The 17,524-nt window shown below is 42.0% G+C and overlaps 1 protein-coding gene across 1 annotated transcript in view; it reads right to left on the bottom strand.

Annotated features, from left to right (window-relative positions):
- TSPAN7 (tetraspanin 7) overlaps positions 1 to 5,838 on the bottom strand; it is a gene marked incomplete at its 5' end in the record, with an annotated part of 137,809 nt that extends 131,971 nt beyond the window's left edge. Inside the window, one exon of the mRNA XM_082864766.1 lies at positions 5,758 to 5,838. Within this exon, the coding sequence (XP_082720892.1) occupies positions 5,758 to 5,838 (81 nt within the window). The remainder of the gene's footprint in view (positions 1 to 5,757) is intronic.
- Positions 5,839 to 17,524: the final 11,686 nt, after the last annotated feature.

Here is a 17,524-nt window from a genome sequence, read left to right as displayed (position 1 = left end):
TGTTGAATTTCACTGATATGCAAAGGAATACGTATAAACTTTGGTATGTGCCCAAATTCAAACACTGTAAAACATTAGGGGCTGTTCTTTAAGACTTTTCCCCCTCTATTTAACCCAGGTACCTAAACTTTTTGGATGACAAAAGAGAAGAAACATTTTGACTATTATTTCTTTCAATCTTCCCCCAAGAAAGATTAGTGATGCTTCCCAAATTTTAAAAAAATCACTAATATTTCACTATAAGAGAATCTGATAGCACTACTGATAAAGTTAACTGCCTCCCTGGATAATCAAAGAAACCAAATCCAATACACACTGGAATGAAGCAAGGATATTTCTCGTCACAGTATTATTTAGTGGATGTAGCTGTAGTGGATTTAAATCTAAGCTCAGAACACAGATGAGTGTTTAAAATACATTAAAAAATTTCTAAATCAAAACAGAATTTACCTTATCTACTGTATAGCACAGGGAACTCTACTCAATACTCTATAATGGCCTATGTGGGAATAAAATCTAAAAAAGAGTGAATATATGTATACGTATAACTGATTCACTTTGCTGTACACCTGAAACTAACACAACATTGTAAAGCAACTATACTCCAACAAAAAATTTTTTTGAAATGGAATTTACCTTGTAAGCATCATATTGATAGTTTTCCTGTTTGTTGTTGAAAAAAACTGTATTTGCCATGGAGAGATACTTTTGTATTAGTGTAAGATAGCTATCTTTGTAATTCAAACATAGCAAATTCAATTCCAATTAAAATTTTAGGTAACTAAAATGTCCGGCAAACTGGCTGATCATAAAAATATAATAATTGAACTAACATTAGGATAAGTAAGTCTTATACAGTCCTCTACTCCACCTTTCCACACATCACTGTCAGGAACACATTTAAACCACCACAGGTAGACAGGAAATATCATTTTAAAAAGCCTCCCAATTGAGATGAGTTGAAATAAATACATGAGCCCAAGAGTAGTCAATAAAATTTCATTTATTCATTCATTCATTAAGTAAATACTTCCAGAGTAAACCTGTTATGTGTCAGGCACTGTTTGCTAGTCTTAAAGCACAGGATAACTTACTCCTAGGTGTGTTTTTTTTCCTCCTCTTCTATTAACCTGAAAATGAAACGTACAAACCAAAGAGAATAAAGGAGCCATTTACCTAACATTCAGGTGATGCTATCTAACCGGAGGACAGATCGTCCCATCCATTTCAACACTATTATATAAAGAACTACCTACCTTTGTCTTCAAATAAAGAACTATGGTACGCCATGGAGAATGTTTTTCTTCTTACTTGCGATTGTGTTGAGAATGCTCGGGTATGGTGGTTCCAAACAACAGTATACATTGGGAGTTTTGCATAAGACTCTCTTTTTCTACATAGGACTTACTAGTATACTATGTAAAGTTCACTAGTGCAGAGGTTGTAGGCACTGTTGACATTTTGAGCCATAAAACTCTTTCTTGTGAGGGGCTGTCCCGTACCTTGTAGTATGCTTAGCCGCACCTGTGGCCTCTACCAACTAGATGCCAATAGCACCCCACTCCCAGCAGTAACTAAAAAATGTCTCCAGACATTGCCAACTATTGGGGGGGGGAGGCAAAATTGTCCCCTGTTGAGAACCACTGCTTTAGAGGAACATCTCAGAGAGGGAGAGTGATTATAGATAGAAGAGGAGGCCAGATAAAACAAAGATCTCTCTTTCATAACTGTAGGTACATCAATCTCTTGATGCTACTCGTCTACCACCATTTTAAGCTCAAATGTCTTCTAGTCCTAAATCTAAACTGAGCTAAGGGAAGAGAAGCAGTCCCATTAAAATGATTCACCGAGAACAGGAAGGAAAAAAATTCTGCCTAATCTTTCCTCCATCTTTCACTTAAAAGAATACCAAGATCATCCTCTTTGTTAATTACCTAACATAACTCCAGAAGTTTTGACAAATATTTGAGTACCTACTATGTGCCAGACAGTTCTAGGTGCCAGAGAAAGATAAAGTTATCAACTGCATTTACTGAATTGTTGTCACTCTTATAGACAGTGTTTTCTTCACAGTCTTGCATTTGGTGAAGGATTCTTAAATATGACACCAAAAGCACAAGCAACAAAAGAAAAATAGGTAGACTGGACTTTATCAAAATAAAAAACATTTGTATTTCAAAGGACACCACCAAGAAAGTGAATAACCAACACACAGAATAGGAGAAAATATTTCCATATGATATACCTGATAAGAGACTTGAGTCAAGAATACATAAAGAACATATACAACTCAATAATTAAAAAATAACAAAATAAAAATTGATCAAAGGATACGAAGAGACATTTCTTCAAGGAAGATATACAAATGACCAATAAGCACATACAAAGATGCTCAACATCATTACTCATCAAGGAAATTCAAATCCAAACCACAATGAGATACCCATTAGGATAGCTAGAATTTTAAAAGTCAGATAATAACAAATGTTGGCAAGGATGTGGAGAAATCAACATACTCATACACTGCTGGCAGGAATGTAAAATGGTAGTCACTTTGGAAAACAGTCTGGCAGTTCTTCAAATGATTCATCACAGTTACCATATGACCCAGCAATTCCACACCTAGGTATATACTCAAGAGGAATGAAGACAGGTTCACACAAAAACTTGTGCATAAATGTTTGTAGCACTGTTACTCATAATAGTCAAAAGACAGAAACAACCCAAATGTCTAGCAGTGGACAAATGAATGAACAAAATGTGATACAGGCATACAGTGGAGTATTATTTGGCCATAAAAAGGAATAAACATGGATGAATTTTGAGAACGTTACGCTAAGCAAAAGTAGCCATTCACAAAAGACCACATAATATATGATTTCATTTAGATGAAATGTCCAAAAAAGGGAAATCTATAGATACAGAAAGTAGATTAGGGCTTCCCTGGTGGCGCAGTGGTTAAGAATCCGCCTGCCAATGTATGGGACACGGGTTCGAGCCCTGGTCCGGGAAGATCCCACATGCCATGGAGCAACCAAGCCCGTGCGCCACAACTACTGAGCCTGCGCTCTAGAGCCCGCGAGCCACAACTACTTAAGCCCGCACGCCTAGAGCCGGTGCTCCGCAACGAGAAGCCCGCGCACCGCAACGAAGAGTAGACCCCGCTCGCCGCAACTAGAGAATGCCCACGTGCAGCAACAAAGACCCAACTCAGCCAAAAATAAATAAATAAATGCATTTATATTTTTAAAAGAAGAAAGATTAGTGATTGCTTGGGGTGGTGGGGCTTATTGGGAGGACAAGGGGAATGACAGCTAAAGGGCATGGGGTTTCTTTTTCAGGTAATAAAATGTTCTAAAATTGACTGGGGTGATGGTTGCACAAATCTGTGAATATACTAAACCCACTGAATTGTACACTTTAAAAAGGGAGAATTATATGTTATGTGAATTACTTCTCAATAAAGCTGTTTAAAAAGAAAAACAGCATTTAAGGTACAATGGAGAACACAGCATTTGGACCATGGTTTATTAATGAAAATGTCTTGCTTAAAATACCCTTGCATCTGGAGAGATCTCATTCTTTGGTTGTGAAGTATGAAATGATTATTGAAGGCTATTTAAACTACTGAAAATGCTTTAGGTAAACACTTTAAGACTATGGAAATCTTGGAAGTAGGAAAACATTAAAATGCAGGCATCAAGGAACTTCAGAGGACATAAAATTCTGTGCTTAAGATGTATCAGGGTGCATTAAGTAATTAGATTCATGAGGTGGGGGGAAGGTAAGCCAAGAAGAGTTAAAGAGCTCATATGAAAAGGCTTCGTCTAGAAGACTCCCTTCTTTACCAGCCTGCAGGGATGCTGAAAGATTTTTCAGGAAGCTAAAAATAATCACCCATATGATTTACTCCAGTAACAAATAGGAAGTCAAGTAAATACTAAAGGACCAAACACAAAGAGATTTAATGAAACAAACAAACAAAAATAGCTAAGCCAGTTCCGAGGAATGGCTACTGGGAAGTTTCAGCAACCAGCATGCATTATTGCTTTTTCCAAGAAGAACATAATATAGGATCTGTGCAGAGCTCACAATTCCACTGCTGAAATTTTTCAACCTGTGTTGTTTTCAGTCCAAATAAAGTCCATTTCTGTGGTTGCCTTGTGTGATACACCTGGTATTCTATCTTATCTCACTGCAGAGTTCTTGGTATGCCTGGTCTCCAGAGTCCACAATTCCCCGACCTGAAGAATCACCAATGCCAGTGACAAGGAATGTCCGCGGGGGTGGGGGCACATTAGGGATTTTTTTAAAAATCCTTAATAAATCTCAGTTCCTGTCTTGGTCATTACAAACAGCTTGTTTCACCATCAAGCCGAGTCTGGGTACCTCATAAAGCACTGTGCCCCAGTTTCAAACCAAAATTAGGACCAATTAGGGCTAACTGGCAAAGAGAAAAACAACCAAAGGCAGGACTGGCTTTTTCTGCAGAGCCTCAGGTTTCAAAATGACTGCCTTGAACGCTGAAATGACCCAGATCATTTGTGTGTGTGTGTGTGTGTGTGTGTGTGTGTGTGTGTGTGTGTGTGTTGGGGGGGTGATGACAGACATTCATTCTCCTGCAGGGTGGCCTGTGGCTTGGTGTAGGAAAGGAGAACTTGGGGAGAAGGGAGTCGTCAACATGGAAAGAGAAATAATGGGGAATGATCTTTAGGTACCACCTACTTCAAATGAATCACTGCAGTGTCAGCCCGGCACTGACTCCACGAATTGCCAAACAGGATGAGGTAAGGCACAAGCCTGGAGCACCCCCCGCACCCCACCGCCCGCCCCGCTCCTCCTCCTTCTGCGCGCAAAAGCGCGCAGAGCTCCGCGAAGTGCACCACGCAGCCCCCCAAGGCTTCGGCTGAGGGGCTGACGTCATCCTTCTGCAATGAGCTTCAAGGACCGGTAGCAGCACCAGTTAGATGGGGAGCAGAGTTGAGGCGCTACTGCTGTCACCAAGTGGCTGGGGTCCTTCCCCAGGGCTCTGCGGATTGGGTTTACGCAATGACAGAAAGATAAGTGTAAGGGTGCAAGGGCGTGGGAAAAGGGTCCTAAGACCCATCTCCTGGGTCGCCGAGAAAGCGCAAAGATGCCCCTGGGTTATGTAAGACCCTTTCCCCTCTGTGCGTCTCCGCGCGGCAACGGCGCCCGCCCCCCATCACTGCGTTTGGAGGCCTTTGGTCGCCCTTGCCCAGCCAGGCAGCTCAGGGCTCCCAGCGCCTGCCTCTCGCAGCCCCGCGGGGTCGGGAATAACCGGGAATCTGGGATCAAACCCTGCGCTCTCGCGCCTGCTCCCAGCCGGCCACAGGTTAGCTCCAAGAGACACCGCGAACGGGCTGCTAAGGGAGGGTGGGGAGGGGTGTCCAGAGTGGAAAACAGACGAATAAACCCACAACTTTCCCCAAAGGCTGACCCTAACCCGCGAGTTAAAAAAATAAGTCAATGCATTAAAATATTTTGGAAAGGTCGGCAACCTGCAGTCACCGCCACCACGCAGCCCCTTACACCCTGCACCGGGCGGGGTCCAGGGTCTGAGCAGCCCCAAGCCTGCACCCCGCCATCCTGCAGCCCCAGCCCTGCGTCTGTCTCCTGAAGGAGGGGACCGAGATTTGATATTTGCTTTGGGTTTTTTCCTCCCCCTTCCCTTCCCGGAGCATCACTACACTGACCGATGGACGGCGGCCCAGCCGCCGGTCAGGCGTAGCCACTCACCCAGAAGACGAAGGAGTAGATGATGAGGAGGGTTTTGAGACAGGTTATCACAGGTTTGGTCTCCATTCTCCTCGATGCCATACTACAGAGCTCCGGCGGCAGCGGCGGCGGCGGCGGCGGCGGCGGCGGCGGCGGCGGCGGCGGCGGCGGCAGCGGCGTGCGGCGGGCCGGCGCGCGGGAGGGGGAAGGAGGCGGGGCGGGGCCGGGCGGGGCGGAGGCGCGTGCCGAGAGAGGCCCCGTGAGCGCGCAGACGAGACGTTGCGTGTGCGTGAGCGCGCACTCGGCAGAGCCCCAGCTGAAGGAACAGGCCGGCAGAGACTGCGCATGCGGAGAAGGCCGTCCGCCTCCGCGAGCCCGCGCAGGCTCAGACCCCGAGCCGACGAGCGGGGCAGGGCAGCCAGGAGGGAGTAGGAGAGCCTGGGTGGAGGCCGGGTCGAAGGTCAGGGCCTTTTCGTGGCCGCCGTGGTACGTGAGTTTCTGCTTTGTACACAATGGGGCTTTACATTTGCAGGGTTGTCTGCATCTGGTTTATTGCTATCCCCGGAAAGCAGTCAGGTTTCTGCATTTGGACGCCCCACCAGGCCTTCTCAGATGGAAGTGGCCCAGTAGTCATGTCCTTGCAACAAGCAGGCCTTGTCTCTGCCAGTAACAGACTGTGGCAGGTGGCCGGAGATACAGCTGGAGGGGTAGTCAGGAACCCGGGAACTCAGACAGACACCCCCAGTCCTTGCCAACGCGGGAGCTCCATGTTTTAGATTTCCTCACATTTTGAAATGATGAAGCCGAATGACAAGAAGTTTCTGTATGAAGGTACCATTGTTCCTGCACATAAAATGTATAACAGATAACAGAAAAAAAATGTTTAAAGTCCCTGAGACTCATTTTTCCCACCCTAACAAGTACAGACCACCTCACACTAAAAGAGAACTGTTTCAGGGTCAAAAAATACAGTTCAGAAACAATTCAGAAGTTGCTCAAAAAACTAAACATAAAGTTACCATATAACCCAGCGATTCCACTCCTAGGTATAGAACCAAAAGCAATGACAACTTGTCCACACAAAAGCCTGTCCATGAATGTTCATAGCACCATTTACCATAGCCAGAAACAACCCCAATGACCATCAATTATGAATGGATGAACATAATATAGTACATCCATACAATGGAAAATTATTTGGCCGCAAAAAGGAATGCAGTACTGGTACATGCTTTAACATGTATGAACTTTGAAAATACACTAAATGAAAGAAGCCAGACACAAAAGACCACATGTTGAACTGTCCATTTATAGGCAACGTCCAGGACAGATCCATAGAGACAGAAATAGATTAGTGGTTGCAGGGGGCAGCAGGAATGAGTGACTGTTAGTGAGTAGGGGGGTTCTTTGGGGAGTGACAAAAGTGTTCTAGAATTAGACTGTGGTGACGGTTGCACAATTTTGTGAATATACTAAAAACCACTGAATTGGACACTTTAAAAGGGTGAATTTTATGGCATGTGAATTATATCCCAATAAAAAAGTAATGTACTCTCCACCCAGATTTCCTGTGGATGGTTTGTGGAGGAACACACAGTACAGATTCTGTGGGAGATTTCACTTGATTCCTGAGAGAGTCTGCAGTCAAAACAGCAGCACTGTCACAGGCTAACTCAGTTGTGGATGATGTTAAGGATACCTTTTGTGAAAGAGTGAAAAACAGTCAATAAAACTTGAGGAAAGCCTGCCAAGGTCGGTTGCAGGAGTAATTATTACCGCCAATGGGTTGTACATGGTCCCAGGTCAGTGAGGTCATTGTATAAACAGGACACAAATATGAGGAAGAGGAGAACTTGCTTAAGGTAATGATCAACCATAACAAAGAAGTATGTGGACATAGAGAGGAGTAGAGAAGAATATGGGTGCAGGTGAAAAAAGGATTAGGGAACTGATTGGCAAGGTTTCTCTTATAAAGGAAGACCTTGCACAATGATTCTCTACTCTGGTTGCTCATTTGCATCACCTGGAGAACTTAAAACAACGACAACAACAAGAACAAAGCTCTGACTGCCTGTGCCCAATCCCAGGTAGCCTGAGTCATTTGGTCCGGAGTGAGGGCTCAGCAGTTTTTAAAGTTCTTCAGGTGGTCCTAATAGGAATCAAGAGTGGAGGGACGCTGTCCCTACTGCAGTGAGCTCAGACCCAACTTCAGAAAGGAGCTTTCTCCTTCATTTTTACAGTCCCTGGGCAGCAGCAAAAGAAGGATACTGAAGATTTCAAACCCAGTGAGTACTCTTAGCCAAAAAAAAGTTCTTGCCCATGCATAATTACTCTGTAAAGGGGTCAGAAATCTCCATTTTCAACCCAACAGGGGCACTGCTGAGCATCATAGATAATTTCATGAGTTAATATATGATATTCACAGATGGTGCCCATCAGCTCAAGTAACTCACCATTTCACAGTTTGGAGCTTTTTGGGTCCAGATTCTTGAAAACTTGGACTGTTCTAGCAAAAATAAGTTATTTAAATGTAAAGATAAGTATGAATAGTCAGCAATGTAATTAATGGGTAAATTACCATAGTTCATAGCTGAATCCTTGCTCTTCAAATTGTGGTCTGTGATATAATAGGGTGACAAACCATGCCAGTTTTCCCAGGACTGAGGGGTTTCCTTTAACTCTGGATTTTTATTGCTAAAAGCAAAACCAGTCAGCCACCCTATCAGTGAACTAGCAGCACTGATATCAGCTGGGAGAGTTTACTGAAAATGCAGAACCTCAGGCCTCACCGCAAGCCCATGTTAACAAGGTCCCCAGGGGATTCAGATGCACAGTAATGTCTGTCAGTTGGTCATGGATTGAATTGTGTCCTCCAAAATGAGATGTTGAAGTCCTAACCCCATTGCCTCAGAATGTGACCTTATTTGGAAATAGTGTTGTTGCAGGTGTAATTATTTAAATTAAGAGGAGGTCATCCTGGAATAGGGTAAGCCCTTAATCCAATATAGCTGGTATCCTTGAAAGAAGAAGAGACCCAGGAAGAGGGCCGTGTGAAGACACAAAGACAAACAGGGTAAATGCTGTGTGACTGATTGAAATGATGCAGCTGCAAACCAAAAGCGCCAAGGATTGACTGTTACCACTAGAAGTTAGGAAGAGGCAAGAATTCTACTTAGTCTCAGAGGAAGCATGGCCCTACTGACAATTTGATTTCAGACTTCTGGCCTTCAGAACTGCGAGAAAATAAATTTTTTAAGTTATTTTAAGCCACCCATTCGGGGGTATTTTGTTACCGCAGCCACAGGAAACTAATACATGTCTAAGATTCACTGATCTCCAGTTCCTCAAAATATGACCACAGCTACCATATCACCTAGCACTGTTAGGTGTGACAAAATTGAAAGCAGGTGTTCTAACAAAAACGTGTATATGAGTGTTCACAGTAGCACTAATCACAACAGCTGAAGGGTGGAAACAACTTAAACAAATGTCTATCAACTAAGGAATGGGTAAACAAACTATGATAAATCCATACAATGGAATATTATTCAGGCATAAAAAGGAATGAAGTACTAACACATGCTACCATATGGATGAATCTTTTTTTTCTTTTTTTAAATTTATTTTTGGCTGCGTTGGGTCTTTGTTGCTGTGCGTGGGCTTTCTCCAGTCGCGGTGAGTGGGGGCTACTCTTTGTTGTAGTGCGCAGGCTTCTCATTGCGGTGGCTTCTCTTGTTGCAGAGCATGGGCTCTAGGTGCCCGGGCTTCAGGAGTTGTGGCTCCCAGGCTCTGGAGCGCAGGCTCAGTAGTTGTGGCACACAGGCTTAGTTGCTCCACAGCATGTGGGATCTTTCCAGAACAGGGCTCAAACCCGTGTTCCCCGCATTGGCAGGCGGATTCTTAACCACTGCGCCACTGGGGAAGCCATATGGATGAATCTTGGAAACTTTATACTGAGTGAAAGAAGCCATACAAATACCACATATTGTATTATTCCATTTTTGTGAACTATCCAGAACAGGCAAATCCAGAGACAGAAAGCAGATTAATGGTCACCTGGGGCTGGGGGAGGAGGGAATGGGAAGTGACTGCTTAATAGGTCCAGTGTTTCCTATTGAGCTGATGAAAAAGTTCTGCAGCTAGAGAGTGATGATGGTTGTACAACATTGTGAATGCACTTAATGCCTCTGAATTGTACACTTTTAAATGGTTAAAAATAGTAAATTTTATGTTATGTATATTTTATCACATACACAAATAACATATAACCACAGCAAGTCCAAAGGCCCTGTGGCCTGAAGGAATGATATATTTGAGGAGCTGACAAAAGGTCAGCAAGGCTCAACGGCAGGAGCAAAGGTGGTGTCCAGGAGGCCAGAGAGAGGTCAGCCCATCCAGGTGCTGTTAGATGATGATAAGAATTTTAATATTTTGCTTATAAACGAGGAGCTTTTGATTTTTATTTGTCTTAAATGGAGCAAGTACTGGGAGGAGAACCAGACTGCCACCAGAGCACCTACGTGGTCCCTGCTCCTCCTGTCACCCCCTCAATCTGTTGTTCCCACAGCAACCAGAGTGATCTTGTTCAAACACAAACCATATCATGTCACCCTCTCACTTAAACCCCTCCAGTGGCATCCCATCATTGCCCAAAGAATCAGATTTCGACTCTTTCCCCGACTTAGAAAGCATACATGAGCTGACTCCAGCTTCCTCTCCCATGACTCCCCCTGTACCCCTGTGCTTCCGCTGCTCTGGCCTTCTTTCAGCTCTTCAATCAGACTTCATTTTGCCTGAAAGCCTTCATATTAGCTGGTCCTATCTTTAGAATGCTTTGCCCCTTAAACTCTGAATGGCTGGTCCCTCACTTCCTGTCATTTAGATCTCAGTATAGATGTCACCTCCTCGGAAAGGCCATTTCAGATGAAAATAGCCACCCAGTCACTATATATTCTAATTCTCTGCATCACACTTATCTAACATTTTCTTATTTGTGTGCTTGTTTTGTTGTCCTCCTCTCCAAACAGGCAGGTAGTTTTGTCTGTCTTGTTCACTGTTGTATCCCCAGTACCTAGATACAATAGCAACTCAAAAAATGTTGAACAGGGCTTCCCTGGTGGCGCAGTGGTTGGGAGTCCGCCTGCCGATGCAGGGGGCATGGGTTCGTGCCCTGGTCCGGGAGGATCCCGCATGCCGCGGAGCGGCTAGGCCCGTGAGCCACAACTACTGAGCCTGCGCGTCTGGAGCCTGTGCTCCGCAGCGGGAGAGGCCGCAACAGTGAGAGGCCCGCGCACCGTGATGAAGAGTGGCCCCCGCTCGCTGCAGCTGGAGAAAGCCCTCGCACAGAAACGAAGACCCAACACAGCCAAAAATAAATATAAAATAAATAAATGAATTTTTTAAAATGTTGAACAGATGGATGGTACGTAGTAGTCATTCAGTAGATGATTGTTGCCTGATTGAAGAAGGATGTGGTATTTGAAATAGACTTTGAAATATGTATAAGATAATGGCGGTCTTTGAGCAATGGAGAAGGAGATCATTATGGGCTACGGAACAGCATGAACAAAGGCAGGAAGCTAACTCAGATGAGTGGTGAGGTGCACTAGAAGACCCAGAGTAGGAAAGGATGCAGAAATGTAGGTTGGAGGAGGGCCTTACTCAGGCCAAGTTTGACTCTCTTGTTTAGTAGGGGAGTGATGTGATCTGACCCATGTTTTTACCAAAGTAATTTGGGAAGCAGTATGCGGGATTAGATGTTGCAGAAGAGAGAGACTAGAAACAGGAAAAGAGTTAGGAGGTAACTGCAATAACCTAATTGGGAGTTGATGAGGGCTGGGCCTTGGGAAGTGGAAGTGGGGCTGGAGGAGGGGCCGAGGCAGTGCATGTCAACTCTGGCTGCATTAAAATCTACTGGGGAGCATTTAGACTCGTGCATGCCTGGGCTCCATCCCCCAGAGATTCCGGTTAACTCGGTCTCTGGTGGGCCCCCAGCAATCAGTATTTTTAAAAGCTCCCTATATGCTCTAGCTGGGATTGAAATCCCTGGGGCAGATAAAAGAAACTGTTCAGAGATAGAATAGACAGCCTTCAGGACTAAGTGGATTTGGGTAATGAAGGCAAAGGAGGAATTGAATATGACTTACTTCTAGTCTGAGTAAACTTGGAGGACAGCTTTTAAAATGCATAATCTCAATATATGGTACATCTAAACAAGGGACTAGTTTACGGTTATTAGCGGGTATGTATATGAAGAACTTTTTTAGTCACAAAAGGACATTTTTGTTATAATATTAAGGAAAAATAAAACAATAGAAAATTTTATATGCACTAGGACCTGAACTATGTAAGAACATATAGAAAAGAAATTGGAAGAAAATGTGTATAAAATGTTCACACTGGTAGCTCAGGGGTGGGGGTGGGGTTATAGGTGATTTTATTTCCCGTTTTTTATATATACTCTATTTTCCCAAATTTCTAAATGATCATATATAACATTTATAATAAAAGAGGATATTTTATAAAGGAAGCCCTCTACACAAAAGATTAAAATATTAAAGTTTTTAGGGCTTAAGGGGGGAAAATCTTGAACTGTTTTGAGAATTTGCTTAAGTGAACTTTGAGCATATGTCCATTCATCTAAATTTCTGTATTTATTAATATATCTGTGTGTTTCCAGGGATCCCTACCTGAACACTGCAAGTGACTTTTACCCTGGGATTCAGAAATGTCTACAGGACTGAGACCGGACCCGCTAAAGGTATGTTTGCAAAAGCCACTCAGGAAAGCACTCAACCAAAGAAACGAGAGAACTAAGGTTTGCAGATTTGGTCTAAGGAGGCTTGGTGTAAGTATCAGAGAATTAGGGTTGTTCTGAGGACAGCTTGATATATATTATACATGGAATGAATGATGCAGTGTTTCCTCATTAGGGATTTATCCCTGAGCCTTGGGGGAAAGCTGATGTTTAAAAAAAAAGCTAGATTAGAAAAAAAATTTCATAGAGATATTGGGAGCATAAAGTTTTACAGCCAATATAGCCTGCTTAACAAAAAATTTCAGGGACAAAGGATACTGTTCTCATTTCAACAGAATGACAGCTGAATGTCTCAGAACATGGAGCGGTAACATAAGCGTCTCAGATAGCTTCCCCAGACAGCACAACTTAAAAGGAAGGCAAAGGCCAATGCCACTCTGTAACAGGACTACACTTGTGAGACTATAGTGGCAGGTCTAAGTGATAGCTAGGACGACCAGATTTATAAATACAAGTGCTACCTCCCTTCCCACTGGGGACTTTCTGAACATGTTGGGAGGAATTTGAGAGGGATTCAAGTTCTTCAATTTTGGTGGTTTTTTTTTTTTTTGACCCGGCAATTCCTCCTCTATGACTTTTCCTTACAAAAATAAATAAATGTACAGCATGTATTTATAAGATAACTAATTGCAAAATTCATTATTGGAATAGTGAAAGATGGAAACAATACAAATATTCATCAAAAGTGTCTTGCCATTTAGTCATTCATTCTACAAAATTTTTGAACACCTGCTGTTTGCCAGGTGCTTGTCTAAGCATTGGAGATACAGCTGTGACCAAACCAAACCAGGTCCCTATCCTCAGGGAGCTTGCACTCTTCTGGGGAAGACAAACAATAAAATAAATTTTAGCATATCCATACTATAGAATGCTATGATGTAGGTATATGTTATATGTTAGGTATATTTATATGTTATGTATATGTTAGGTATATTTATACTGAATTAACACAAAAGGTCTATCAAGATATATATATATATATACACATATGTATATAATATATAATTTTTACTTATAAAAACAAGTTACAGAAGAGAATTATAATATTCTTCTGAGAGTGTAATAATAAATGTATTAGATCATTCTTAGGAAAACATCAGGATGAAAGATACATGACAAGCTTTGAATGATGGAATTTCACCTCTGAAAATGCTCATTTGATTTTTTTTACAAGCAGTATTATTACATTTATAGTAAAAATAAGTTATTAAAAAGAAACACTATAGAGGCTAAACCCTAGAAATGCTTTTTGAAAAATTGTTATTGGGATTTTATATTTATCCTGTGGCTGTTGAGCATAGGGAAATTCAGGTAAAACTTTTGTATATATGGGGGTACAAAAATTATAATTATGACTTCAGAATAATTCCTTTTGACCTCAACCAAGTGGGAATGCAATGTGAAGAAAATAATTTTTGAGGTAAACTATGTCATTAAAGCTCCACGTGGATATAACAGTGTTGTTCCCGTCATGATGACACACATCTACTTTTGGAGGGACAGAGCAGAGCTATTTAGAGCTGTTCTGTTTTACATATCATTTGTTTACTGCTGAGCTCAAGGACGCATCCCTTTTTAAATGCCTTTCTTAGCAATTAAATAACATTGTCCATTGGGTTCAGAAAGTGTCCCATTGATGGCTTTGCTTTCTACATTTATGTTGTATTTCCAGGGAAATAATCTAAATATCCAGCATCAGGGGATTAGTTAAATAAATGATGTTATTGTGCAGTCACTTTTCAATTGACTCTCAGCTATACTTTCGATGCTCTTCTCTGTATCACAGGTGGTTAGAAACCAGTAAACTACATTTTCCATATTCCCTTTCAGCTTGCATCACATGATGTTTGCTACTGGGAGGCACTGGTGGGGAGACTATAAGGTGGAAAAGAGAGTAGCCTTTTTGTCTGTCTCTAGGGGTCCTTCCAATAGCAATAGAGGCAGCAGCAATGACTACAGGCAACTATTTGTTCCCAAAACATCTGTGGCAGTTTTAACAGCTTAGTAAGGCTATGGACTCCTGGGTTTCTACTCAGTGGTAGTAGAGGCAGCAGTAGTACCTCTCACAGGTCAGTATCGAGTGTCACAAGTGCAATGGCCCACATATGGGCTCCAGCCCCAGGAGTGGTGGCAGCTTTCAGGTTTCTAGGTAAGACACACTGTGATCAATTGTTTGCAGAACTGGCCAGAATTCTTTCTCTCCCTGTTTCAACGCCCCTTTGCAATGTGACTTTGCAGTTTTTCACATAAAAAGTGGAATCTGTTTCTCTCCTCTTGGAATCTGGGCTGACCTTTTTCCTTACTTTGAACAATAGAAGGTAGACAAAATGGCACTGTGACAGACCCAAGCCTAGGTCCCAAGAGGACTCTCGGGCTTCTGCTCATTCTCTTGGAGCCACGTGACTGCCATGGAATAAGCCCACACTGGCCTGCTAGAGAGTGAGAAACCATGTGGGTCTGAGTCTAGCCAGTCCTCTTGTCCCAGCTGAGGTCCCCAAACATGTAAAGGAGCCCAGCCAAGATCAGCAAAGCCAACCCACAACCAACTGTAGATGCATGAGGGCCCTCAACTGAGACCAGAGAAATACCTAGATGAATCCAGCCTAAATTGTTAACCACAGAATGTTTTCTTAAGTAAATTCTGGTTTTACACGAGTCAGTTTGAAGTGGTTTGTTACGTAGTGATAGCTAACTAATATATACCTTTCTCTCTTTTATTTTTAGCATGTTTTATAACTTTGTAGCAAGTTACTAGCATTAAGTCTGTTCCTGCATTAAATGTATAGAGTGGTTTCTGTTTGCCTGCTGGATACTGACTGTTACAAATGCTATGTCCATAGAATGGGATTCTATCAGATTAATGTTCAAGTAGAATACTTTGACATAGGGAAATTCCCATAGTATGTTTTTAAGTGAAAAAATGAAATTATAAAAAGTACATGTAGTATGATGCCAATTTGGATATATATATACACACACACATAAATAGTGATAATTATTACCTCATGATCTGATATCTGATCACTTTGTGATTTTTTTCCTTTACTCTTTACATTTTCTACATTTACTAAATGCTTTGTGAAAGCATGTATTTCCTTTATCATTAGAAAAAATTTTATTTATTTTATTTTAATTTATTTTATTGAAGTATAGTTGATTTACAATGTTGTGTTAATTTCTGCTGTACAGAAGAGCGATTCAGTTAAATATATATATATATATACACACATGCACACATTCTTTTTCATATTCTTTTCCATTATGGTTCATCACAGGATATTGAATATAGTTACCTGTGCTGTACAGTAGGCCCTTGTTGTTTATCCACTCTGTATATAATAGTTTGCATCTGCTAACCCCAAAATCCCAGTCCATCCCTCCTCCACCCCCCCTCCCCCTTGGCAACCACAAGTCTGTTCTCTATGTCTCTGAGTCTGTTTCTGTTTTGTAGATAAGTTCATTTGTGTCATGTTTTAGATTCCACATATAAGTGATGTCATATGGTATTTGTCCTTCTCTTTCTGACTTACTTCACTTCATTTAGTATGATAATCTCTAGGTCAGTCCATGTTGCTGCAAATGGCATTATTTCATTCTTTTTTATGGCTGAGTAGTATTCCATTGTATATATGTACCACATCTTTATCCATTCATCTGTCAATGTATATTTAGGTTGTTTCCATGTCTTGACTATTGTGAATAGTGCTGCTATGAACATAAGGGTGCATATATCTTTTTGAATTATAGTTTTGTCTGGATATATGCCCAGGAGTGGGATTGCTGGATCATATGGCAACTCTACTTTTAGTTTTCTGAGGAACCTCCATACTGTTTTCCACAGTGTCTGCACCAATTTACATTCCCACCAACAGTGTAGGAGGGTTCTCTTTTCTCCATACCCTCTCCAGCACTTGTTATTTGTAGATTTTTTTAAATGATGGCCATTCTGACTGGTGTGAGGTGCTACCTCATTGTAGTTTTGATTTGCATTTCTCTAATAATTAGCAATGTTGAGCATCTTTTCATGTGCCTGTTGGCCATCTGTATGTCTTCTTTGGAAACATATCTATTTAGGTCTTCTGCCCAGAAAAAAATTTTATTTTAAATTGTTAATTTTTCAGGATATCTAGATTGATATTTGGTTTGGGGGAGCCATGATGCTTTCTGTAACTCCCTCTTTAGCAATGTATACAAAACGAGTGGGTTTTGTATTTTGTGTTTTTTTTAAAAAAATAGGTGACAGGGGAACAGTGTCTTATATCTGCTAACAGTGTCCCAAGCTAGGTTGCAGTCACCCTTGTTGCCCTGTAATCCATGATCACACAGTAGCATATGAAGTGGGACATAAACCATATTTTTCTTTCTACTTTCTAAATCCTTCAAGTCACCTGACAACAAAGCTGCTGAAATATCTTCCTGACATGTATCCCCTACATGTGTCCAACTCTAGATAATTCACTCAGCAGGTGTATAGATCTTTGATTACTCATAATCTTCTATTAAAAGGATGTTATGCTTTTATACTGACTTCACTATCTGTGTAAATGCTGTATTTATCCTGTGACATAAAAGATATAATTGATGGAAACATGACTCAGAAGCATTCAGCCAAAAGGTAATAGTTCCAGATATACAGGTTCTGTGCAGTTTTTTTTAATTAGTTAATTAATTTGTTTATTTGGGGCTGCGTTGGGTCTTCCTTGCTGTGCACGGGCTTTCTCTAGTTGTGGCGAGCAGGGGCTACGCGTTGTGGTGTGCTGGCTTCTCATTGCAGTGGCTTCTCTTGTTGTGGAGCACGGGCTCTAGGGCACTCGAGCTCAGTAGTTGTGGCTCATGGGCTCTAGAGCACAGGCTCAGTAGTTGTGGCACACGGGTTTAGTTGCTCCGCAGCATGTGGGATCTTCCCGGACCAGGGCTCGAACCCGTGTCCCCTGCATTGGCAGGTGGGTTCTTAACCACTGTGCCACCAGG

The sequence above is a fragment of the Leucopleurus acutus genome (assembly GCF_964270905.1).
Source record: "Leucopleurus acutus genome assembly, chromosome: X".
NCBI lineage: Eukaryota > Metazoa > Chordata > Mammalia > Artiodactyla > Delphinidae > Leucopleurus > Leucopleurus acutus.
This window is presented reverse-complemented; position numbering and strand designations above follow the sequence as displayed.